Below are 24,090 nucleotides of genomic sequence, written 5' to 3' on the forward strand. Positions count from 1 at the left end.
TTCTTTTGGTGTTATTTCTACATCTCTAAATTAGCGCATATCAGAGTGTGGTACACAACTACCCGTGGTACGTGGATAAACACTATTTTTAAACTTACATGTATAAGTGTTTTGATGCGTAATAGAAAAAAATATAGGCTGGGCTCAGTGGCTCACGCCTGTAATCCCAGCACTTTGGGAGGCTGAGGCAGGCAGATCACCTGAGGTCAGGAGTTCGAGACCAGCCTGGCCAACATAGTGAAACCCCATCTCTACTAAAAATACAAAAAATAGCTGGGCATAGTGGCGGGCACCTGTAATCCCAGCTACTTGGCAGACAGAGGCAGGAGAATCGTTTGAACCCGGGAGACGGAGGTTGCAGTGAGCAGAGATTGCACCATTGCACTCCAGCCTGGGCAACGGGGCGAGACTCTGTCTAAAAAATAAAAAAATAATAATAATGTGTCTACCTACCAGAGTGAGGGAAAAAGTGAGTCAAATTAAAGAAAAATATTAAATCACTGGGCTCAGTGGCTCATGCCTCTGTAATCCCAGCTACTCGGGAGGCTAAGACAGGAGGATCACTTGAGGCCAGGAGTTGGAGACCAGCCTGAGCAACATAGCAAGACCCTGTCTCTATTTTTTTTAATGTTTAAATGAAAGGAAAACGGAAGAAAAATATTTTTTAAAAAATGCTAATACAGATACATGGGTGTCATGAATATGGTATCTAATTGAATCGTAAAAGACATTGCTTTAGACAGTATACTTATACCTTCTTATCAAATATAGACAGTATCTGTTGATTCTGTAAAGGAGTAACAATTCTTAATACATCCAAATCTATATATATATCTAAATGAGTTGTTACTTAGGAGATTATATATATATATATAATTTATTATTTTTTAAATAATGCTTCTGTTCTAAATACAGTATGCCTTGCCAAGCATGGTGGCTCATGCCTGTAATCCCAACACTTTGGGAGGTCGAGGCAGGAGGACCACTTGAGACAGCCCGGGAGTTCAAGACCAGCCTGGGCAACAAAGTGAGACTTCGTATCTACAAAACATAAAATAATTAGCCAGGCATGTTGGCATGCGCCCATAGTCCCAGCTATTCAGGCGGCTAAGGTGAGAGGATCACTTAAGTCCAGGAGTTTGAGGCTGCAGTGAGCTATCATCATGCCACTGCACTCCAGCCTGGATAACAGATACTGACACTGTCTAAAAAAAAAAGAAAAGGAAAAAAAGAATAAAAGTTGTCTTTTGGTGTTTATTGACTTCAGTGGCACTGAAAATGAGCAATAACCAAATGAAATGTAATAAGTATATCAAATTATATATTTTGGTTCAAAAAAAAGCTTATGTGGGCAAAATACTGATCTGAAGATGGGACTACAATAGGATGGGGCTGCCAGAAAATCTGATGCAATCTCAGTTACATAATTTAAGTACAGTGTCCAGAATAAGGGAGGTAATTGTCCTGCTCTACTCTAAGCTGGTAAGACCCTTACTCTATTAACTTAGAAGAAACAAATTCTCTGCAGCCATCTAAGCCTAGAAGAGAACCAAAATATCATTTATCCCTGCTGAGAACACAGTAGGGACTCTAGAAATCAAAAAATAGCTATACCTTCTCAACAGCAACACGAATGGTCTTATTCTCAGAAAAAGAGATATTGGTTGCTACTCTCATGCTCTATTTCATGGTGCCATCTCTGCTTCTATTCTACTGAGGCAATATAACATAGTGTTTAAAAGCATAGGCTCTTGAGTTTGCCTATAATATAACCTCCCTTCCTCAATTTCCTTTGCTATAAAGTGAAAACAATAACAGAACCTTCCTTGCAGAGTTGTTGAACGAGTTAAGCAAGTTAGTCCATGTAAAATTACCTAGTTCCTGGCACAGTAAGTGCCTCCTAAGTGTTACCTTGTGTTAGTATTACTAGTCCTGATACTACCCTGCTCTTCTAGCTCTTGTGCACTACTTCTCACATCCTTCTATGTATTAGTCTGTTTTCTCTTGATTTTAACAGAATACCTGAAGCTGGGCAATGTATAAAGAAAAAGAATTTCTTACAGCCATGGAGGCTGAGAAGTCCAGGTGGAGGGGCTGTGTCTGGTGAGAGCCTTCTTGCTGGTGAGGACTCCCAAGAATCCCAAGGTGTTGCAAGCTATCACGGCAAGGGGGCTGAGCATGCACTCCAACCTGGGTGACAGAGTGAAACTGTCTCAAAAAAAAAAAAAAAAAAAATCATGAGGGAGGGCTCTGTCCTCATGAATAGATTAACCCACTACTCATGGATTAATGAGTTATCATAATTGGGCAACTGGCTGAGCATGCAAAGGACTCAGGTCTCCCTATTTTAAAGCCACCAGTTGCCCGCTTATGATAACTCATTAATCCATGAGTAGTGGGTTAATCTATTCATGAAGACAGAGCCCTCCCTGGCTAAGTTTTGCATTTTTTGTAGAGATAGAGTTTCACCATGTTGCCCAGGCTGGTCTTGAAGTCCAGGGCTCCAGTGATCTGTCTGCCTTACCTCCCAAAGTGCTAGGTAGGATTACAGGTGTGAGCCACCATGCTGGCCCTCAGTCACCTCTTAAAAGTCCCCACCTCTCAATTCTGCCACAGTGGGGATGAAATTTCAACTTGAGTTTTGAAGGGGATAAATATACAAATATAGCATTTTGGCTTTTTCAAAGATGTCCCTTTGTCATCAGCATCAAAACTTTTCCTTTCTCTGAGTCATTTCCATTGACATAGAAATTTGTTGTAATGTCTCTGATCTCTTAAAAAAAATTGTTCTTTGATCACACAGCCTCCTCCACACTATTTCTATTCCTCTCCTTCCATTCTCAAACCCATTCAAATCAGGCTTTCATCACGCCACTCTACTGAAATGGTGCTTGTCAATGTCACCAACAAATGGGTTCCACATGACCAAGTCCAGTGGTCACTTCCCAGGCCTCGTCTTGCTTGGCTTGTCAGCAGTATTTGACACACCTGATCATTCCCTCCTTCAAACACTTTTTTTTTTCCTTCAAGACGGAGTTTCACTCTTGTTGCCCAAGCTGGAGTGCAATGGTGTGATCTCAGCTCACTGCAACCTCCACCTCCTGGGTTCAAGCAATTCTCCTGCTTCAGCCTCCCTAGTAGCTGGGATTACAAGCACGCACCACCATGCCCAGCTAATTTTTTGTATTTTTAGTAGAAACAGGGTTTCACCATGTTAGCCAGGCTGATCTCGAGCTCCTGACCTCAGGTGATCCACCCTCTTCAGCCTCCCAAAATGCTGGGATTACAGGTGTTAGCCACCGCGCCCGGCCATCTTCAAACACTTTCTTTGCTTGGCTTTCGGGACACCACACTCAGCTCTCCTGCATCCCTGAACACCAGTTTTTTGTTGTTTTTTTTTCATGTCAGACGGGAAATGTACTGATGTCATAACAAGATTCAAGGGTGCCACATCTCACACATGCACGTGAACACCCAATCAACACACTTAGGAACTACAAAAGGATCTGACCACTGCTTTTCACTCTCATCTTCATCTCCTAACATTGTCGAGCCCCAGAGGTAAATCATCAAATCTCTTCTCTCAAAACTCAAAGAGATTGATCCCAGCCAATCTCATTGCTTTAAACACCATCTATATGTTGAAGATTCCCAAATGTGCATCTCCAGCCATAACTTCTGCCTTAACTCCAGGTTCCTCCTATCCAACTGCCTACTTGTCAGCCTCACCTGGCAGTCTTAATAGATGTCTCTTATTTTTTTTGGAGACAGAGTCTCGCTCTTATCACCCAGGCTGGAGTGCAGTGGCATGATCTTGGCTCACTGAAACCTCCGCCTCCCGGGTTCAAGCAATTCTCCTGCCTCAGCCTCCTGAGTAGCTGGGATTACAGGCCCGCACCACCACGCCCAGCTAATTTTTTAAGTTTTTAGTAGACAGGGTTTCCTGACCTCAGGTGATCCACCCGCCTTTGCCTCCCAAAATGCTGGGATTACTACAGGCGTGAGCCATTGCACGCAGCCTGTTTTTCTTGATTTCTATACCACTCTCTTTCCTTTAAATTCCCTGAGAGGACTGAAAAGGTTGTTCCATTACCATTTAGTAGGAAGCAGCCCTGCTGGGTGAGTTGTCAAGCCACGTCACCAAGGGGCTTCTAGCTGCAGTTTGTGATTGAATCCTCTGATCTGCCTCCCACTAGATTCCACTATCATTAGCTTCACTGATACCAATGAGTGTGGGTCTGTAGAAATGAATTTTATTTATTTAATTCAGATCTTTGAGAAATTTACACAAAATTGCAGTGAAGATGAAGGCAACAAAATATTTTCAAACTGAAACACCCAGCCGTCAGCTATTGTGGATACTGTCGAGAGCAAAAACCACCAGTGCCAGTCAGCAGCTGGTAAAGGAGGTTTTCCAGCTCGGTCCAATCCCTTCATTTTCTTGGCAAGTAAGAGGCTGTCTCCCATTTTTCAGGCAACCTTTTCATCATTTCTCATTTCTTCTTTCAATGCACCACAAGAGGGCAGTGTTTTATCATATTCTCCTTGAATTATATAATACCAACAGTGGAATGAGATGACTTCCAGAAGTAGAAATTGACTATTATGCCAAAACTGTTCACCAAAGTTGATAAAACTCTAGGTTTACAATTGTACCCCAAGGTCATGGGACTGGACCCCATCCCATGGTAAGTCGTCAGTTTAGCAATGATAAAGAAAATAACCTTCTGAAAGTTTGTATAGATCAGAAATAAAGTATTTTTTGTGGAAGGCTGTTTTTAAGTATTGAAGGTACTATTTCCTTTCTTGAATTCATATTGCAGATGTACGGTGTGGATTTATTGGTTTATCTCTGCAAACCTTAAAGTAGAAGATTGCAAGGGCCAGGTGTGGTGGCTCACGCCTGTAATCCCAGCACTTTGGGAGGCTGAGGCAGGCGGATCACCTGAGGTCAGGAGTTTGAGACCAGCCTGGCCAACATGGTGAAACGCCATCTCTACTAAAAATACAAAAATTAGCCAGGCATGATGGCAGGCACCTGTCATCCCAGCTACTAGGGAGGCTGAGGCAGGAGAATTGCTGGAACCTGGGAGGCAGAGGTTGCAGTGAGCCGAGATCACGCCACTGCACTCCAGCCTGGGTAACAGAGCAAGACTGCTTCAAAAAAAATTTTTTTTAATTAAAAAAAAAAAGTAGATGACTGCAGCAAAGGAGAGATTTATTAGCTCTTCCTTTCAAGGTATCTGTGTACTGTATATAAACAACAAAAGCTGACCAAGAGTGGTACTTGTGCTAGGCATATTAGTAACTGCTTTGTAATTGAAAGCAAGAAATATCATAAACAAGCATTAGATGGCTAACTACCAAACAAGTTAAGTCCCTTAGGGCCGGTAGAGTCAGTCTTTTCCTTCTCTGAGCAATTCCCTTCTGCCATAAACTACAGAGAGGTGATTAATAGAACATTGGAGAGTTGAATGATACCTAGCCAAACTGTACCCTAAAACTTTAGCCCTAAAAAGAGGAATTAAATTGTGTAGATGCCTTTAAAGAACATTTTTCTAGCATCTTTCTACATCTTTCCCTAAGTGGCCTCTTGAGCCCAGTCGGATTTTGGTTATATGCCATGATAGTAATCATAAGAATCAGTTAAAAATGATCCAAAAATGCACGAATACAGTCGATTCCCTCTCATTTATTCCTTGTGGAAAAAGAAAAACACAAATCTTAAAAACTAAAGCAAGTCAGGGAAGCCTGGAAAGACACCCAGATTTGATAACATGTTAGAAGGAAATCCAGTCTAAGGAATCTCATTTTCTAGCTTTGATCTGGTTGTCAGTTGGGATGGACTTGCCCAAGTGATGGCCCACAGAAAGGCCAAATTTCTTGTTTTTCTCCTCATCCTGTACCTCTTTTTTCATTAAGAATCCTGCCTGGAAGTTTAGGTCAAAGAGGCTGCTTGGAGCAAAATACAGTGGTGTCTCATCCCAAATATTCTCCAGGCGTTTCTTCCATCCTTCCAGGATCTGAATTCGGGCGTCTGCTGGAGTGTGCCCAATGCTATATGTCAGTTGAGGTTCTAAGACTTGGAAGCCACAGAAATGCAGAATGCCACTCTGAGGATACAGAAAGCACAGAGAGGTAAGTCAACCAATTCCATGCAGTTGTACTATAAACAACAGAAGTTGGTCTGGGCTTCTCAGTAAGACACTCTGATAAGGAGGCCTCAGGCACACCAGAGAATCAGTTCAGAGCTAGCGTCTCTCTCTTACCCTCTACCTAGCCGTTACCAATTTTAGCCTTCTCAGGTGTGTTCTTCTTTAAATGCATAAACCTTGAAACTGTGCCGACCTGGATCCTTTGCCAAGAAGGCTGGAAGTTCTGTTACTTTAGGGAGTCTCAGTTTCTTGGCAGGTGACTCACCAAGACCTGCGTGGGTGCATTTCTCTGCCTCTCCATATAACCAGATGAGTCCTTTTTTTTTTTTTTTTGAGGCAGAGTCTCGCTCGGTCGCCCAGGCTGGAGTGCCATGGCACGATCTCGGCTCATTGCAGCTTCCACTTCCTGGGTTCAAGCGGTTCTCCTGCCTCAGCCTCCCGCGTAGCTGGGATTACAGGCATGCGCCACCATGCCCAGCTAATTTTTGTATCTTTAGTAGAGACAGGGTTTCACTGTGTTGACCAGGCTGGTCTCGAACTCCTGACCTCAAGTGATCCGCCTGCCTCAGTCTCCCAAAGTGCTGGGATTACAGGCCCAGATGAGTCTTGATAAATGATTTTCATAAGTGGCCACTCACTGGCTCTTCTCTCCAACCTCCCTCTTTATAGAAATTATCTTGAGGGTTTGGTAACACCAATAAGCCCACCCCAGGCTTCAGTTTTATCCATGTATAAACTGGCTGGACTAAATTATTTCTTTTTTCTTTGAAACAGGGTCTCACCCTGTATCCCAGGCTGGCATGCAGTGGTGTGATCATAGCTCATTGCAGCCTCGAACTCCTGGGTCTCTCACCTTAGACTCCCAAGTAGCTGGGACCACAGGTGTATGACTACACCCAGCTAATTTTTTTTTTTTTTTTTTTTTGTAGAGATGAGGTCTTATATGTTGCCCAGGCTGGTTCCAAAGTCCTGGGCTCAAGCGATCCTTCTGCCTCAGCCTCCCAGTAAATCATTTCTTAAATTGTCTTGGGCTCTAATAGTCTATGGGACTGTGTCAGCAACCTGGAGAAGGACAGGAAGGCTGGAGAGAGATGTCAGTCATCTGGTGAGACCAGGGCCCATGGCTATACAAATCAAGGGTAGTGATTCGCACTAGTCCTTGGCTGGGACAGAATGCTGTTTGAACACATGCACACGCAGGTGTGTTCACACACAGGCACCTGGGAAGGCAGGCAGGTTCTTAAAGGAGGCTCCCATCATTCTGAATCATGACCATGCTTTCATCTTCACAACTCAAGATCTAATTTCAGATGCTATCTTGAGGTTTTGAACCCCACAGAAGGCTCAATTAATGAATTCCCCTGAAGGTTCGTTGAAAATGAGGTACCTGGCCAGGTGCAGTGGCTCACGCCTGTAATCACAGCACTTTGGGAGGCTGAGGCAGGAGGATCATTTGAGGTCAAGTGTTTGAAACCAGCCTGGCTAACATGGCAAGACCCCGTCTCTACTAAAAAATACAAAAATTAGCCGAGTGTGGTGGCGGGTGCCTGTCAGTAGGCTGAGGCAGGAGAATTGCTTGAACCCAGCGGGTGGAGCTTGTAGTGAGCTAAGATGGTGTCACTGCACTCCAGCCTAGATGACAGAGTGAGACTCCGTCTCAAAGAAAAAAAAGAAAAGAAAAGAAAATGAGGTACCTGAATTGGCCAGAGAATGACATTCATGTCCCCGTGGATCCCTTGCAGAGAGTACATGGAGCCACTGCCACCAGTGGTGATGGAAAGCACTGCCTTCTTACTCTGCAAAAGAAAAAGCAATAACAAACTTCACTTCCCTCCACATCCCCTTGGTGACAAGAAGTTAATGAAACAGCTCCAGGGAAAAGAACACACAAGCCTGTCCTATTTGCTGTTTATATTACTTCATACTTTCGCTCCCCTGAGCTACATAATATGACTCTGCAGGAGTGCCAGCCTAGATGGTCTACAGACCGGTGGCCTGGGGCAAATGAAGGATTCCAAACCCCCACATGTGGCTTAGGACGAGGCTGTCACCATATCCAAAATCAGTGCTGGCTGCTGGCTGCCTAGGTGGAGTTATTGGTTGTTCTTATCCATCCTCCCACGGGCTAGGCATGGCGTAGGACAAGCTCTTTCATCTGGAAGGTCTCGAAGGGTTCCCTGTGCAGGATTTGGGCCTCCAAAAAATGAAGACAGGCCTTCTTTTGTTTTTATTATGGAAATTTTTAACACATGTAAATGAGAAAATAGTGCTGAATCTATCGCTCACCTTCACCTCTCAGTATTCTGCTATTCTAGTTTTAGCTCGACCCATGACCCCCTTGTTCTCTGGAGCGTTTTATTTTATTTTATTATTTCATTTTTTTTTTCCTCTGAGACAGAGTCTGGCTCTGTTGCCCAGGCTGGGGTGCAGTAGCACCATCTCAACTAACTGCAAACTGTCTCCCGGGTTCAAGTGATTCTCCTGCCTCAGCCTCCCAAATAGTTGGGATTACAGGTGCCCACCACCACATCTGGCTAATTTTTGTTTTTGATATGGAGTCTCGCTCTGTCACCCAGGCTGGAGTGCAGTGGCGCGATCTCAGCTCACTGCAACCTCTGCCTCCCGGGTTCAAGCAACTATCTTGCCTCAGCCTCCCGAGTACCTGGGACTACAGGCACGTGCCACCGCACCCGGCTAATTTTTTTTGTATTTTTAGTAGAGACGGGGTTTCGCCCTGTTAGGCAGGATAGTCTTGATCTCCTGACCTTGTGATCTGCCTGCCTTGGCCTCCCAAAGTGCTGGGATTACAGGTATGAACCACCGCGCTTGGCCTTTTATTTTTTAAGATGGAGTCTTGCTTTGTTGCCCAGGCTGGAGTGCAGTGGCGCGATCTTGGCTCACTGTAACCTCCACCTCCTGGGTTTCAAGCAATTCTCCTGGCTCAGCCTCCTGAGTAGCTGGGATTGTAGATGCCTGCCACCACACCCAGCTAATTTTTGTATTTTTGGTAGAGACGGGGTTTCGCCATGTTGGCCAGACTGGTCTCAAACTCCTGACCTCAGGTGATCTGCCTGCCTCGGCCTCCCAAAGTGCTGAAATTACAGGCGTGAGCCACTGCGCCCGGCCTCTGGAGCATTTTAAAACAAATCCCAAACATCATGTCATTCCATCTGTAAAAACTTGATCATGTGTCTCTCCCAAAGGACCTGGAGCCTAGGCTTAGGATCTAATTGTGCTCAAAACCCTGCATCAGAGCCGGGCACAGTGGCTCACACCTGTAATCACAGCACTTTGGGAGGCTGAGGCGGGTAGATCACCTGAGGTCAGGAGTTCAAGACCAGCCTGACCAACATGGAGAAACCCTGTCTCTACTAGAAATACAAAATTAGCCAGGCATGGTGGCACATGCCTGTAATCCCAGCTACTCGGGAGGCTGAGGCAGGAGAATCGCTTGAACTCAGGAGGTGGAGGTTGCAGTGAGCCGAGATCCCGCCACTGCACTCCAGCCTGGGCAACAAGAGGGAAGCTCCATCTCAAACAAACAAACAAACAAACACCCCTGCATCAGGACAGACCACCCAGAAGCCAGCTGTCAGAGCATTCAGAACCGTCCACCTACCCGGAAGGGTCCTTTGTCATACATGGCAGCGTAAGTGTAAGCAAACTCTCCTATGAACACTCGCTCAAACCAGCCTTTCAGAATAGCAGGGACTCCAAACCACTGCAGGGGGAACTGTGGGACAGAAGACATCACTGAGGTAAGACCAGGGGCTCCCCAAGCCCAGAAGGTGGCTCGGAGTGCTGAGCTGCTCCCCATGATGGCACTGTGTGGGGAGCCCCTCTTCACACCTTTCCCATTCCTCCTGGGGAGTTAGCACTTTGAGGAAAGAGATCATTATTTTCCTTGGTCAGCCAACTTGACAGTCTTCTTTTTCCCTGAAAATGCAAATATTGAGTGGGTCCAAGTAAAGATAGATACACAGAAGACTTGTTGATATGAAACTTGTTTGTATGAAATCACATTTGGCAGCAAAGTCTAAATAGCAAGGATTGCAAACAAGGTTTGCTTCATGCTGTTGCTTCAATCAGTATTTTCCCAAGAGTTTGCTTTAGTAGGTGTGGTATCAACAATATGACTGTTGGCCAGGTGCAGTGGCTCAAGCCTGTAATCCCAGCCCTTTGGGAGGCCAAGGCGGGTGGATCACTTGAGGGCATGAGTTTGAGACCAGCCTGGCCAACATGGTGAAACCTCATCTCTACTAAAAATACCAAAATCAACTGGGCGTGGTGGCGCACGCCTGTAGTCCTAGCTACTCGGGCTGTTGAGGCAGGAGAATCACTTGAACCCGGGAGGTGGAGGTTGCAGTGAGCCGAGATCGTGCCACTGCACTCCAGCCTGGGTGACAGAGTGAGACCCCATCGTGGAAAAAAATGTAGGCCTTCTTCATTTTATGACTGTCCCTTGTTATCGTGGATGAAAAATCATATCACTTAGAATAAACAAAATCACTCAAAAATGCAAACTAATAATCAGTGTGATGGCTGAGTGTGGTTGCTCATGCCTGTAATCCCAGTATTTTGGGAGGCCAAGGTGGGAGGACCACTTGAGCCCAGGAGTTTGAGACCAGCCTGGGCAACAAAGTGAGACTTTGTCTCTACAAAAAAATTTAAAAATTAGCCTGGTGTGATGGTGGACATCTCTAGTCCCAGCTATATGAGAGGCTGAGGCAGGAGGATTGCTTGAGCCCAGGAGTTGGAGGCTGCAGGGAGCTGTGATCACCACTGTATTCCAGCCTGGGTGACAGAGCAAGACTCCATCTCTAAATAATAATAATAATAATAATCATCATCATCATCATCAACGTGGCTAGGTGCAGTTGCTCATGCCTTTAATTCTAGCACTTTTGGAGGCCAAGGTGGGTGGATCACTTGAGGTCAGGAATTTGAGACCAGCCTGGCCAACATGGTGAAACCCTGTTTCTACTAAAAATACAAAAATTAGTCAAGCGTGGTGGTGCATGCCTGTAGTCCCAGCTACTTGGGAGGCTGAGGCAGGAAAATGGCTTGAACCCGGGAGGCGGAGGTTGCAGTGAGCCGAGATTGCACCACTGCACTCCAGCCTGGGCAACAGAGTGAGACTCCATCTCAAAAACAAATAAATAAATAAATAAAATGTTAAAAAATAAAAATAATAATAAATAATAATTAGTGTGACTAAGGTTCATCAGGGACTTCCCATGAGAAAGTCTTGTCTGACCTCTTATCCTAATAAAAGCAGAGTAAGGACTATACTAGGAGGTTTTCTTATCCTTGATTCATGATTTAAAGATATGAAAGGCACATGCCTATAATCCCAGCCCTTTGGGAGGTCCAGGCAGGCGGCTCACTTGAGCCCAAGAGTTTGAGACCAGCCTGGGCAACATGGTGAGACCCTATCTGTACAAAAAAATTAAAAAATTAGCAGGGCATGGTGGTGTGCACTGATAGTCCCAGCTATTCGGGAGACTGAGGTGGGAGGATCATTTGAGCCCAGGAGGTTGAGGCAGCAGTGAGCAGAGATCATGCCACTGCACTCCATCCTGGGCGACCGTGAGAACTTGTCTCCAATTTAAATTTTTTTTTAAAGCCATCCTTTGGGGTACTGGCTAGTGGCATGTGGCTTTGATTCTTAGCAACAGGCCTGTGGGTAAAATAAAGGACTTCAAGGATTGGATGTTTTGTAGCTCATTGAATAACAAAAAAAAACGAGAGAGAGAAAAAAAAAAAAACACAGGCTGTACCACCCTCCTCGTGGTTTCCAGGATCATATACATTCTATGTTCAATATCAAAAGACTGGCTGGAATTGTAAAAGCAAAGTCATTGAGTACAGTCACATTTATAGGAAAGATCACTGACGAGATGCACGCACAATCCCAGCATTGTCTGCTAAACGGTAAGGCAGCTTCCCCAAGAAGAAAGGCCGTGGTTTGCTGCAGGAACACATTCAGCAGGGTTTCAAAGCCCCCTTCAGCTGGCAGGCTACAATGGCAGAGAAGTCAATGTCTCATGGATTATTCTACAAAGTATTTGGGATTCTTATGGAGAAAGGAGAAGAACTGCAAATTTTGAGAGAGTCCAACAGGAATCGCTAACTGCAGGATTCGCTAACTGCAGGATTCGCTAACTGAAGGAATCGCTAACTGAAGGGGAGACTAAGTACATGGAAGAAAGCAAGCTCAAGGACTGTACATCATCTCTGCAGCTGCATTTCTTTCTTTCTTTTTTTTTTTTTTGAGACAGAATCTCGCTCTGTCGCCATGTCACCAGGATGGGGTGCAGTGGCGCAATCTTGGTTCACTTCAACCTCCACCTCCCGGGTTCAAGTGATTCTCCTGCCTCAGCCTCCAGAGTAGCTGGGACTACAGGCACATGCCACCACACCCAGCTAATTTTTGTACTTTTAGTAAAGACAGGGTTTCACCATGTTGGTCAGGATGGTCTTGGTCTCTTGACCTTGTGATTCACCTGCCTTGGCCTCCCAAAGTGCTGGGATTACAGGCGTGAGCCACCGTGCCTGGCCTTGCAGTTGCATTTACACATGCAACGGTAATACAGCCAGATTCCCAATATCTGTGAAATCCATGTAATACTGCCATTTTAAAGTAATCACCCTTATTTGCAGAGAATGCAGTAAAGTGGGTAACTGTTTAAGATCCCATAGCTAATTAGGTACATGTCTAGGACAATAAGCACGCAAATGTCCCTGACACCCCTTCCGATGTCCCCCCATACCTGGAATATCACAAGGTCTGCGGCTTCCAGCTTCTTTTGTTCAGCCACAATATCTGGGCTCAGATGGCCTTCTTTATAAGCCAGAACAGACTCGGCAGGATACTGAAAGTTCGCAGGGTCCTTCAGTTTACCTGCAGAGAAGAAAAAGAGAGGCTGGGGCCAGAGGGGCCAAAGCTGGGCCAGAGGACCCACAGGCAAGGAGATCCGCAAAGAACTAATTAAAGAGGGGAGGAGGAACTCCTACCTGTGATGTCCTTTCTGGAAATGATGGGATTGAAGTTCATGGCATAGAGGTCCGACTCCACCACCTCCCATCCTTTCTTCTTCAAAGCCGCTGCAGCAGCCTCCTTCATGGCATAGTTGAAGGACGTCCTCTCTGAGTGAGCCAGTACGATCAGTGCTCTTCTGCCTACAGAGACACACACAAAGCACACAGGAAAAACCCATTACCAACCAGCAAACCTTCAGCTACAAGGGAGTTGCAGTCTGTAAAGGAGGGGGTGGCTTTGTTTGACATTAGGCTATTGCATTCCATCTCCTGTAGCCAGAAATGTATTTTCCCCTTAAAAGTACTGAAGATTAAAGGAAGCATTTAAATCAGTGGCTGATTTAATAAATAATGTTGACAACCAGGCTCCGTGGCTCATAATTGTAATACCAGCACTTTGGGAGGCCAAGGCGGGCAGATCACCTGAGGTCAGGAGTTTGAGACCAGCCTGGCCAACATGGCGAAACCCTGTCTCTACTAAAAATACAAAAATTAGCTGGGTGTGGTGGCAGGCACCTGTAATCCCAGCTACTCGGGAGGCTGAGGCAGGAGAATCACTTGAACTCGGGAGGCGGAGGTTGCGGTGAGCCAAGATTGCACCATTGCACTCCAGCCTGGGCGACAATGGGAGACTCCGTCTCAAAAAAAAAAAAAAAAAAAAAAAAAAAAAGATGCTCTGCGTGACCTGTCAGGAAAAGCAAAATTAAAATGAGCCATTTACCCATTCGTTTACATGGGTACTGTGTTTACATTTACTGTGAGTTTACATTTACCCACAAAATGTAAAACAAATAACACCCAGGGTTATTAAGATTGTACCAACAGAAAAATTGGCTCCTTACTGGTGGGAATATGAATTGCCTCAACCTTTAGGGAAAGTAATGAGGCAGAATCTCTTAAAACTTTAAAGACACATAAATCTTTTATCTCGCTTTCCAATTTGGGGGAATCTGTTCTACAGACTAAAAGCATCAGGCTATAAGAGGAAGGATGTGTATTACACCATGCTTTTCACTGGCAAAAATTAGATATAACCTGATTGTCTATGGGGAACATTTTAATAAATTATGGGTACATCCACACTACAGGATATTTTGCTGTTAACAAGAATGAGTTGGCCAGGCACGGTGGCTCGAGCCTGTAATCCCAGCACTTTGGGAGGCTGAGGCGGGCAGGTCACGAGGTCAAGAGATCAAGACCATCCTGGCCAACATGGTGAAACCCTGTCTCTACAAAAATACAAAAATTAGCTGGGTATGGTAGCGGGCACCTGTAATCCCAGCTATTCGGGAGCCTGAGGCAGGAGAATCGCTTGAACCCAGGAAGCAGAGGTTGCAGTGAGCCGAGATCGTGCCACTGCACTCCAGCCTGGGCAACAGAGTAAGACCCTGTCTCAGAAAAATAAATAAAATAAAAGTAAAAAAAATATAAAAAAGAATGAGTTAAACTGGCTGGGCACAGTGGCTGGAGCCTGTAATCCAGCTACTTGGAAGGCTGAGGCGGCAAGATCCCTTGAGGCCAGGAGATGGAGACCAGCGTGGGCAGCATAGTGACACCTTGTCAGTAAAAAGAAATTTTTAGAGACTGTTGACCAGGTATGGTTGCTCACGCTTCTAATTCCAGCACTTTGGGAGGCCAAGGCGGGAACATTGCTTGAGCCCAGGAGTTCGAGACCAGCCTGGGCAACATGACAAAAGCGAAATCTCTTCTCTACAAAAAGTACAAAAATTAGCTGGGCACGGTGGTGTATCCCTGTAGTCCCAACTACTCAGGAGGCTGAGAGATGGAAGGATCACTTGAACCCAGGAGGTTGAGGCTGCAGTGATCCGTGATCGCCGCACTGCACTCCAGCCTGGGTGACAGAGGGAGACCCTGTCTCAAATAAACAAATTTTAAAAATTAAAAAAATTAAAATGAATTAACTATATGTAGTGACTCAAAAAGATATCCATGCTATATTATTAACTGATAAAAAAGCAAGTGAATATGAATCCATTTTTATTTAAAATGAAAGAAGTGAGAGGAGGGGAGAGAGAGGGGGAAGGAAGAAAAAAGAAAATACAAAAAAAAGAAAAAGAAAAAAAGAAATGACATATATTTGTATGTAGACTTGCAGCACCTTGGTATGAGGGGGAAAAATGTGCAGTGATCACATTAAACTTTTTTTTTTTTTTTGACAGTCTCACTCTGTTGCCCAGGCTGGAGTGCAGTGGCATGATCTCGGCTCACTGCAACCTCCGCCTCTCAGGTTCAAGCGATTCTCCTGCCTCAGCATCCCCAGTAGCTGGGATTACAGGTGTGAGCCACCGTGCCAGGCCAATCACATTAAACTATTAACAGCTCAGCTTCCTTTATAAGAAATGGCAAAGAGGTACAGGTAGAAGGGAAATGGGCCTCTTTTATATTAACAAGGTTGTCAGAGGCAGCATGCTTCAATTTGCAAGAACAGTATTTAGTGGATCCTTAGTGCTAGGCACTGCCCTAAGTGCTTTGCATTCCTTTTTTTTCTTTTTCTCTTTCTGAGACAGGGTCTCGATCTGTTGCCCAGGCTGGAATGCAGTGGCATGATCTCAGGTCACTGCAGCCTTGACCTCTCAGGCTCAAGCTATCCTCCCACCTCAGCCTCCTGAGTAGCTGGTACTACAGGTGTGCACCACCACACCTAATTTTTTTTTTTTTTTGTAGAGACAGGGATTTGCCATGTTGCCCAGGCTGGTCAAATCTGGAGCTGTGTTGCCCAGGCTGGAGCAATTTTGCCTGCCTCAGCCTCCTACAGTGTTGGGATTATAGGTGTGAGCAACCACGCCCGGCCTGCACTTTCTTCCTTTGTCAGGACAACCTGCTATGTTTTAAACGTGTCCCCCTCCAAAATTCAGGTGCTGCCAATGTGAGAGGATTAACAGATGGGGCCTGTGATAGGTGATTAGGCGAGGGGGTCTCCTTCCTCATGAGTGGGATTAAGGCCCTCATAAAAGAGGCTTCACCCAGCACGGGGCTCACCTGCCCTTCCACCTTCTACCTCCCACCATCTGTGTAAGGACGCAGCATTCCTCCAAATGCAGCTCTCACCAGACAGCCAAACCTGCCAGCACCTTGATCTTCGACTTCCCAGCTTCCAGAACTGTGAGAAATCAATTTCTTTTTTTATTAACTACCTAGTCCCAAGTATTATGTATGGCAGCACAAAATAGACTGAGACACACCCTATGAGGTCAATACCATGAGCAGCCCCATGTTACAGATGAGAAAACTGAGGCACAGGAGAGAAGCAAGTTACCCAAGTGTGTAGTCATTAAGTGGTGAAGCTGGAATAATTTAAAAACACAGAGAGTGGCTGGGCGTGGTGGCTCACACCTGTAATCCCAGCACTTTGGGAAGCCGAGGCAGGCAGCTTGCTTGAGCCCAGGAGTTTGAGACCAGCCTGGCTAATATGGAGAAACCCCGTTTCTACCAAAAAAAAAAAAAAAAAAAAAATTAGCTGAGCGTAGTGGTGTGTGCCTGTAGTCCCAGCTACTTAGGAAGCTGAGGTGGGAAGATCGTTTGAGCCAGGGAGGTGGAGGTTGCAGTGAGCCGTGATCACACCACTGTACTCCAGCCTGGGCGGCAGTGAGACTTACAAACAGTGAGAAATACAAACAACAGCGTACAAGGGCATAGAGCGAATTGCCAGAGAAAGGACGCTTATCCCCACAGTTGCTCCTGATAATGTGCGCTGCTACTTCATACCCTACCATGAACAGTGGGTGGAGCTGGGAGAGAAGGCATCTGCAACTTTTTTGGCGGGGTGGGGGCGGGGGAGATGGAGTCTTGCTCTGTCACCCAGGCTGGAGTGCAGTGGCGCGATCTCGGCTCACAGCAACTTCTGCCTCCTGGGTTCAAGCGATTCTCCTTCCTCAGCCTCCGAATAGCTGGGATTACAGGCGCGTGCCACCACGCCCGGCTAATTTTTTGTATTTTTTGTTTTGGTAGAGACACCATGTTAGCCAGGATGGTCTCGATGTCCTAACCTCATGACCCACCTGCCTTGGCCTCCCAAAGTGCTGGGATTACAGGCGTGAGCCACCGTGCCCAGCCGGCATCTGCAACTTTTTTGCACCATCTGAATAACTAGAAATAACTAAAATAACTAGAAAGGCACATTTAAGCCTTAAGCTCTCTTCCTGCTTTTATTATTGACCATATCTAGCAAGGCAAGTGCCTCTTGGGCTAAATTCAGCCAAGTGTAACTTTCAGGGCCCAGTATGCCAAACCAGGGGATTTCCAAACTTGGTCCTAGGGTTTTGGACTCTTGAAACTAAGATTCAGTGGAATAGGTGTCTGATGATGATTTCAATGCGCTGGAAGTGATTGACTTGCTTGGGATAGCTTGGAAAAAGGAAAAGGAAGCTCTGAGGCTGCCTCAACAAATTCCTACCTCTTTAACCCATGGATTTAACATGATTGGGAGGGAAGTGAGCATATTCAGCTCTAACAGGCATTTTCTTTGTAACTTACCTTGCCATTAGTCTTATCAATGTTTACTGATCGCCGCTCTGACAGTTTTTGTTTGTTTGTTTTTTTGAGACAGAGTTTCGCTCTGTCGCCCAGGCTGGAGTGCAGTGGCGCGATCTCGGCTCACTGCAAGCTCCGCCTCCCGGGTTCATGCCATTCTCCGGCCTCAGCCTCCCGAGTAGCTGGGACTACAGGCGCCCGCCGCCACGCCCGGCTAATTGTTTGTATTTTTAGTAGAGACGGGGTTTCACCGTGTTAGCCAGGATGGTCTCGATTTCCTGACCTCGTGATCCGCCTGTCTCGGCCTCCCAAACTGCTGGGATTACAGGCGTGAGCCACCGCGCCCGGCCAACAGTTTTTATTTTATTGACTTCTCATCAATGTTAACAAGCATTTTCTAAGTAGTAAGACAGTCAAGGCACTTCTCAGAAAATGAGCAAATCAGGATATCCATCTCTTGCTCTTTCAAGGAGCTCAGACTCTAATAGCTATAAGCAGGCCTGTGACTTTACAATTTTTCATGTAAGGCAACACAAGCAGGAATAATATATTTGCAACAAATATAACCATCAAAGTGCAGTATCTGGAATAGGTAGATCCCCAAAACAACTCAAAAGAAAAATGATCAAAAGAAGGTTGTGGGTGGGGCGCGGTGGCTCACACCTGTAATCTCAGCACTTTGGGAGGCTGAGGCGGGCAGATCACCTCATGTCAGGAGTTCGAGACCAGCCTGGTCAACATGGTGAAACCCCGTCTCTACTAAAAATACAAAAAAAAATTAACCAGGTGTAGTGGCAGGTGCCTGTAATCCCAGCTAGTCGGGAGGCTGAGGCAGGAGAATCGCTTGAATCCAGGAGGCAGAGGTTGCAATGAGCCGAGATCGCACCATTGCACTCCAGCCTGCGCAACAGAGCAAGCCTCTGTCTCAAACAAACAAACAAAAAGATGGTTGTGAATAGGCAATTTAAAAGTTTTCTGGGCCCTGGAGGGTTCATTTTCCCTTCCTGCCACTTGACTAGCTGAGCAACATGACCTGGGAGGAGTTAGACTATTAGAGTTTACCCTGAGAGAGGCCACAAGATGCACACACGGATAACCTCTTCAGGGTACAATGGCATTAGTGTGTTAGGAGAGGTAAGGGACAAAGTTCAACAGAAGGCTGGGCGTGGTGGCTCACGCCTGTAATCGTAGCACTTTGGGAGACCGAGGCGGGTGGATCACTTGAGGTCAGAAGCTAGAGACCAGCCTGGCCAACATGGTGAAACCCCGTCTCTACTAAAAATACACAAATTAGCTGGGCGTGGTGGTGGGCGCCTGTAAGCCCAGCTACTTGGGAGGCTGCAGCACAAGAATCGTTTGAACCTGGGAAGTGGAGATTGCAATGAGCCAAGATCACGCCACTGCACTACAGCCTGGGCAACAGAGTGAGTGAGACTCCATCTCAAAAAGTTCAACAGAGGAAACTTCAGGACCTCAGGGCTGGCCCATTCGGAAAGGCCCTCAGAGGAGCTTGCCATTTGAGCTGAATCTTGGTCTTGAACTCCTGGCCTCAAGCAGTCCTCCCGCCTCAGCCTCCCAAAAGTGCTGGGATTACAGGAGTGAGCCACCACTCCCAGCCAAAAAAAATTTTTTTTAAATTAGCTGGGTTTCAAATTCTTCTGCTCTGACCAAAAAAATTAGCTGGGTGTGGTGGCACACACCTGTAGTCCCAGCTACTCAGGGGGCAAAGATGGGACAATCACTTGAGCCCAGGAGGTCAAGACTGAAGTGAGCCCTGATCATGCCACTGCACTCCAGCCTGGGCAACAAAGCAAGACCCTGTCTCAAAAAGAAAAAAAGAAGTATGATAAAGATAAGCCTTTGTATCAGTTTCATGCATTCTCCTTCTGCCTTCTCTTCTCACTTGAGTGCTCCAGGGAACATGAGTGCGAATCTGATGCATCTACTAGTTGCAAACAAAAAACCTGGATGCTTTAGTTAACCTCAAGATTTGGTTAGCTGGGTACAGCTAAAACTAATTATACAAGATCCAAGTCTTCCCTTTTCACCTCATTACCACCGCCCTTTTTTGTGTTTAAGCTACACATAAATACAGAACATTCTGTAAGATTGAAAAGTCAGGAAATAGTTCCTGCGCTAGTTAGTATTGGAGGAGAGGGTGCCAGTGCCTCGACGCCGAAGAATGAAATACAAGGGAAACAGCAACCACCGTGTATGCGGCAAGCCTCTCAGCTGTCAGAATCTATTCCCTGCTGTCTCTGCCAGTAACTCATGCTGGGCTACCAATCCCCAGCTTAGTCCCTTTCTCAGAGATCCGGATAATTTCAGTTTGTCAACTGCAAGGGCAGTCTGTTCCTCCACTCACTTTGACCAAGATGGGCTTCTTTGTGTACAGGCGCATTTTTAGAGGCAGGACCAGGTCCACAGGGAAGGAAATTACAAAACGCAGGATTCTGCCCTAGATGAGGCAACAGCTTTCTAAATCTTAGTACTGTCCAATCTCAGAGTGAGATTATATGGGAAACAGCTCTCAATCCCTGCAGTTGTCTCAGATGGTTATTTATGCCTTGGGTGGAGCTGGGGTGACCTCTGAGTTCCCCTAGGGTCGATGGCCTAGTGGGAAGGCTCTATCACTGAAGTGGACCCAGTACTAGAAACGGATCCGGTACGATCTGATCAGGTTTGCCTAATCCAAGGGCCTCAATGGAAAATACCTCCCAAGGCCAGGCACGGTGGCTCACGTCAGTAATCTCAGCACTTGGGGAGGCTGAGGTGGGTGGATCACCTGAGGTCGGGAGTTCGAGACCACGCTGGCCAACTTGGCGAAACCCGTCTCTACTAAAAATATAAAAATTAGCCGCGCATGATGGCTCACTCCTGTAATCCCAGCTACTCGGGAGGCTGAGATGGGAGAATCGCTTGAACCCGGGAGGCGGAAGTTGCGCTGAGCTGAGATAGCGCCATTGCACTACAGCCTGGGCGACAAGAGCAAAACTCCGTCTCAAACAAAACAAAACAAAACAAAACAAAACCTGCGCCTGGCAGCCTGGAGCCGGTTCTGGTCTCCGTCAAACTAAAGGCATCAGTTTCCTCCATTCCTGTCCACCAATCGCCAGATATTCTCATTTTCTTCAGAAGCTCGGAATCCACATTTTTAAGTGAAATCACACATTTTAATGTTAGCAACTTATTTCAAAGTGTTTTAAATACTATAGACCAAAAGAGGTATGGGCTGTGACCGTAAGCCTGATTTGGCCTCTGACGGCCAGTTTCTGACCACAGTTTTGGAGGGAATTTCTGCTTCCAAGGTCAAGTTTCTCCTAAATGCCCACTAGAGTTCGTGGGGTGGAGTGAGGAAGGATCCGCGACACCGGATACAAACAGAAGCTCTCCTTCTCCCGGAGTCCGATCAAGGCTCATCCCAGGTCCCTAATCTCTTCCCTTTGTGGGTTTTGAGTCAAGGAACAAAATTCAGGGAAAGCCCCTACAACCTCCTCCACAGGCACCAGTGCTCGAGCGACGACCGCCAAGCACCCCGCCCTCTGCAGCACTCACCGACCATGGCTCTGGTGCAGTCCAGGGCGCTGATTGGCTGGGCTCTTGGTTTCCGGGGCGACCCCGGCCGGAACTAGGCTCTCGGTGCGCTGGGCGGCTCCGGCTGCAACCGTGCGGGAGTCGCGTGTGTAGTGCACGGTGCATTCTCTCTTATATATCCTGTCCGGCCCGTTTGAGATGGACAGCCTACAAGGGCGGGACCCAACGCCTGAATCCTGGGGTGCTGGGCGGAGGATGCCGAGGCTGCAGCTCCAGGAAGGGAGGGAGCCTGCGGGATGAAGGAGGGGCCTCTCCACTCTCACCCGCAGGAGCAACTGGTGGAAGTCAAGAAAAGTCTCTGGGGGCTGGAGGAGGGGATTGTAGGGGTGTGTGTGACAGAGGCCTCAAAAATCTGGCTGGGGGTGCTAAGGCAAGCCCATCTGCGCACTATGCCCTGAGGTGCAAGAGGATGCAGGGTGGAAGTCGTCCCAAGAGAGTCCAGGGATCAAGTGGGCATGCCCTTTTAGCCTTGGCACGAAATGGAGCAGAAAAAGAGCCGGATGCGGATTGCTGTGGTGCCCTAGGCTCAGATTCTGCTGAGTCACTGTGACTGTGGATTTGGAAGGCTGAGAGTCCTGGGAGACATGCTCCGTGGAGACTAATTTGTTTCTTCCTTTGCAAGATTCAGATTCTGCACTTGGGGGCCCATACAACACACTTCCCTGGGTGCATGCCACTGCACCACCCCTGCTCCTCAAGGCAGGTAATGGGGGAACTAATTGGTTTTGTTTCCCGTGAGCTAAGGCAAGGCTGGTGTGGAGATAGCAGTTATAGGGAAGCATATTAAAGAATAGCCAAAACGGGACCAGGCGCGGTGGCTCACGCCTGTAATCCCAACAATATGGGAGGCCGAGGTGGGCGGATCACCTGAGGTCAGGAGTTCGAGACCAGCCTGGCCAACCTGGTGAAGCCCCGTCTGTACTGAAAAATTAGCCGGGCGTGATGGCGGGCGCCTGTAGTCCCAGCTACTCAGGAGGCTGAGGCAGGAGAATCGCTTGAACCCGGAAGGCGGAGGTTGCAGTGGGTCGAGATCGTGCCACTGCACTCCCGCCTGAGTGACGAGGTGAGACTCCGTCTCAAAAAAAATCTCTATAAAGTAAAAGTTACTGTAAAGAAGGAGATATACTCTCAGTAGGTGAAGGAAAAAGAACTAGAGCTTTAAAGTGGTAATTAACCATCAGAAGAATTACAGATGGGGGAGGTGAGGATGACACAGGGCCCTTCCGTTGTCCCTCCGGTGCAAAAGTTAAGGAGGCACCAGAAAACTGGTTTCCAACTCCGACCTCAGGTGATCCTACCGCCTCGGCCTCCCGAAGTGCTGGGATTACAGGCATGAGCCACCGCGCCCGGCCCCATCGTGACATTTTTGCATTCATTTTGATGCAACAAGAGAGGACTATATTATTTACACGTATTTACGAATTACTTTGGGAGGCTGAGGCAGGAGGATCACTTGAGCCCAAGAGTTTGAGAAAAGCCTGAGCAACAAAGTGAGACCCCATCTGACAAAATAGTATAAAAGGACGTTTTAAAAAAGGGCTAGGTAGGCAGCCCTGTCCAATAGAACTTTCCCTATCTGTGCTGCCCAAGTAAGGTAGCCACAAGCTTCAAGTAGCTATTGAGCACTGGAAATGTGGCCAGCAGCCAGGCGTGGTGGCAGGCGCCTGTGTCCCAGCTACTCAGGATCTGAGGTGAAAAGATCGCTTGAGCCCAGGAATTCAAGGCCACAGTGGTGGACTCAATAAAAGAAAAAAAAAATGGAAATTAAAAAAAAAAATGGCCAGTGGACTGAGGAAGTGAAGTTTTAATTGTAATTAAATTAATTTTTTAAAAATTTATTTTTTGAGGCGGGGTTTCACTGTGTCACCCAGGCCTGAGTGCAGTGGCAGGATCTTGGCTCACTGCAATCTCCATCTCCTGGGTTTAAGCAATTCTTGTGCCTCAGCTTCCTGAGTAGCTAGGACTACGGGCATGCACTACCACAGTCAGCCACTTTTTGTATTATTCGTAGAGATGAGTTTCACCATGTTAGCCAGGCTGGTCTCAAACTCCTGACCTCAGGTGATCCGCCCACCTCAGCCTCCCAAAGTGCTAGGATTACAGGCATGTGCCACTGCGCCTGGCTTTAATTAATTTAAATTTAGATAGCCACATGTCACTAGTGTTTGGAAAGACCTGAGCTGGTTCAGATCGAGGCCGCAGTGTGCTGGATATTCTATCTCTCACTCTTCTAGTGATATTGTTTTCTCAATCTCCAGTCTCCCTGACCGATCCAGAGGTGGGGCTCAAAGCCCCAAAGCTCGAGTGTTGTGTTCGGTCGTTGGTTTCCAGCATGGCCAGTTCCCATCCTCAGTCATCTTGTTAACATGAACTATATAGGGGCCCATCCCAAGTCATCTCATTAGCATAAACCATCAGGAGTGGTCTGAGAAGCCCACAATGAATAAGATGGACACTCCTATCATTTGGGATTTAGAGGCTCAGGGGCATGATGATAGTTCACTGCAGCCTCGACCTTCTGGAGTCAAGCAATCCTCCTGCCCCAGCCTCCTGAGTAGCTGAGATGACAGGTGCATGCCACCAAGCCTGGCTAATTTTTTTTATTTTTTTGGTAGAGATAGGGTCTCAGTATTTTGCCCAAGCTGGTCTCAAACTCCTGTGCTCATGTGATCCTCCCGCTTTGATCTCCCAAAGTGCTGGAGTTACAGGTATGTGCCACCACTCATGGCCAAATTTGTTACTACACAGTGGTAAAGACAGACATTTGAGGTGGCAGTGAGCCAAGATCATGCCACTGCACTCTAGCCTG

General features: G+C 46.7%; 1 protein-coding gene and 1 non-coding gene across 4 annotated transcripts; both read right to left on the reverse strand.

Moving 5' to 3' along the window:
• Positions 1-3,402: 3,402 nt before the first annotated feature.
• Positions 3,403-3,506, reverse strand: LOC115931146 (small nucleolar RNA U13). The gene has a single exon (XR_004067696.1). It is a non-coding gene; the product is annotated as a small nucleolar RNA U13 (small nucleolar RNA).
• Positions 3,507-4,231: 725 nt separating this feature from the next.
• NQO1 (NAD(P)H quinone dehydrogenase 1) lies at positions 4,232-21,833 on the reverse strand. Of its 3 annotated transcripts, XM_019011744.3 has the most exons (7): positions 21,243-21,715; positions 13,173-13,337; positions 12,929-13,059; positions 10,005-10,091; positions 9,775-9,888; positions 7,850-7,951; positions 4,232-6,113 (listed from the first exon to the last, which is right to left on the reverse strand). In XM_019011744.3, the coding sequence occupies exons 1-7, from the start codon at positions 21,247-21,249 to the stop codon at positions 5,808-5,810; spliced, it is 912 nt and encodes a 303-aa protein (XP_018867289.1). In that variant the 5' UTR covers positions 21,250-21,715; the 3' UTR covers positions 4,232-5,807. The 3 variants fall into 3 exon arrangements, with proteins under 3 accessions (XP_018867289.1, XP_004057936.1, XP_004057938.1); XM_004057888.5 differs by lacking the exon at positions 10,005-10,091 and having other exon boundaries at positions 21,243-21,833; XM_004057890.5 differs by lacking the exons at positions 9,775-9,888; positions 10,005-10,091 and having other exon boundaries at positions 21,243-21,553.
• Between the last annotated feature and the right edge of the window lie 2,257 nt (positions 21,834-24,090).

Source organism: Gorilla gorilla, chromosome 18, assembly GCF_029281585.2.
Source record: "Gorilla gorilla gorilla isolate KB3781 chromosome 18, NHGRI_mGorGor1-v2.1_pri, whole genome shotgun sequence".
NCBI classification, from domain to species: domain Eukaryota; kingdom Metazoa; phylum Chordata; class Mammalia; order Primates; family Hominidae; genus Gorilla; species Gorilla gorilla.

Bases quoted from the DNA above. Each gene is read 5' to 3' on its own strand.
- NQO1 (XM_019011744.3), bottom strand. The intron at 13,060-13,172 runs GTAGGAGTTCCT...TCTTCTCTGCAG, and splicing joins TTCCAGAAAGGACATCACAG to GTAAACTGAAGGACCCTGCG. The intron at 7,952-9,774 runs GTAGGTGGACGG...TTTCTTTTGCAG, and splicing joins ATGACAAAGGACCCTTCCGG to AGTAAGAAGGCAGTGCTTTC.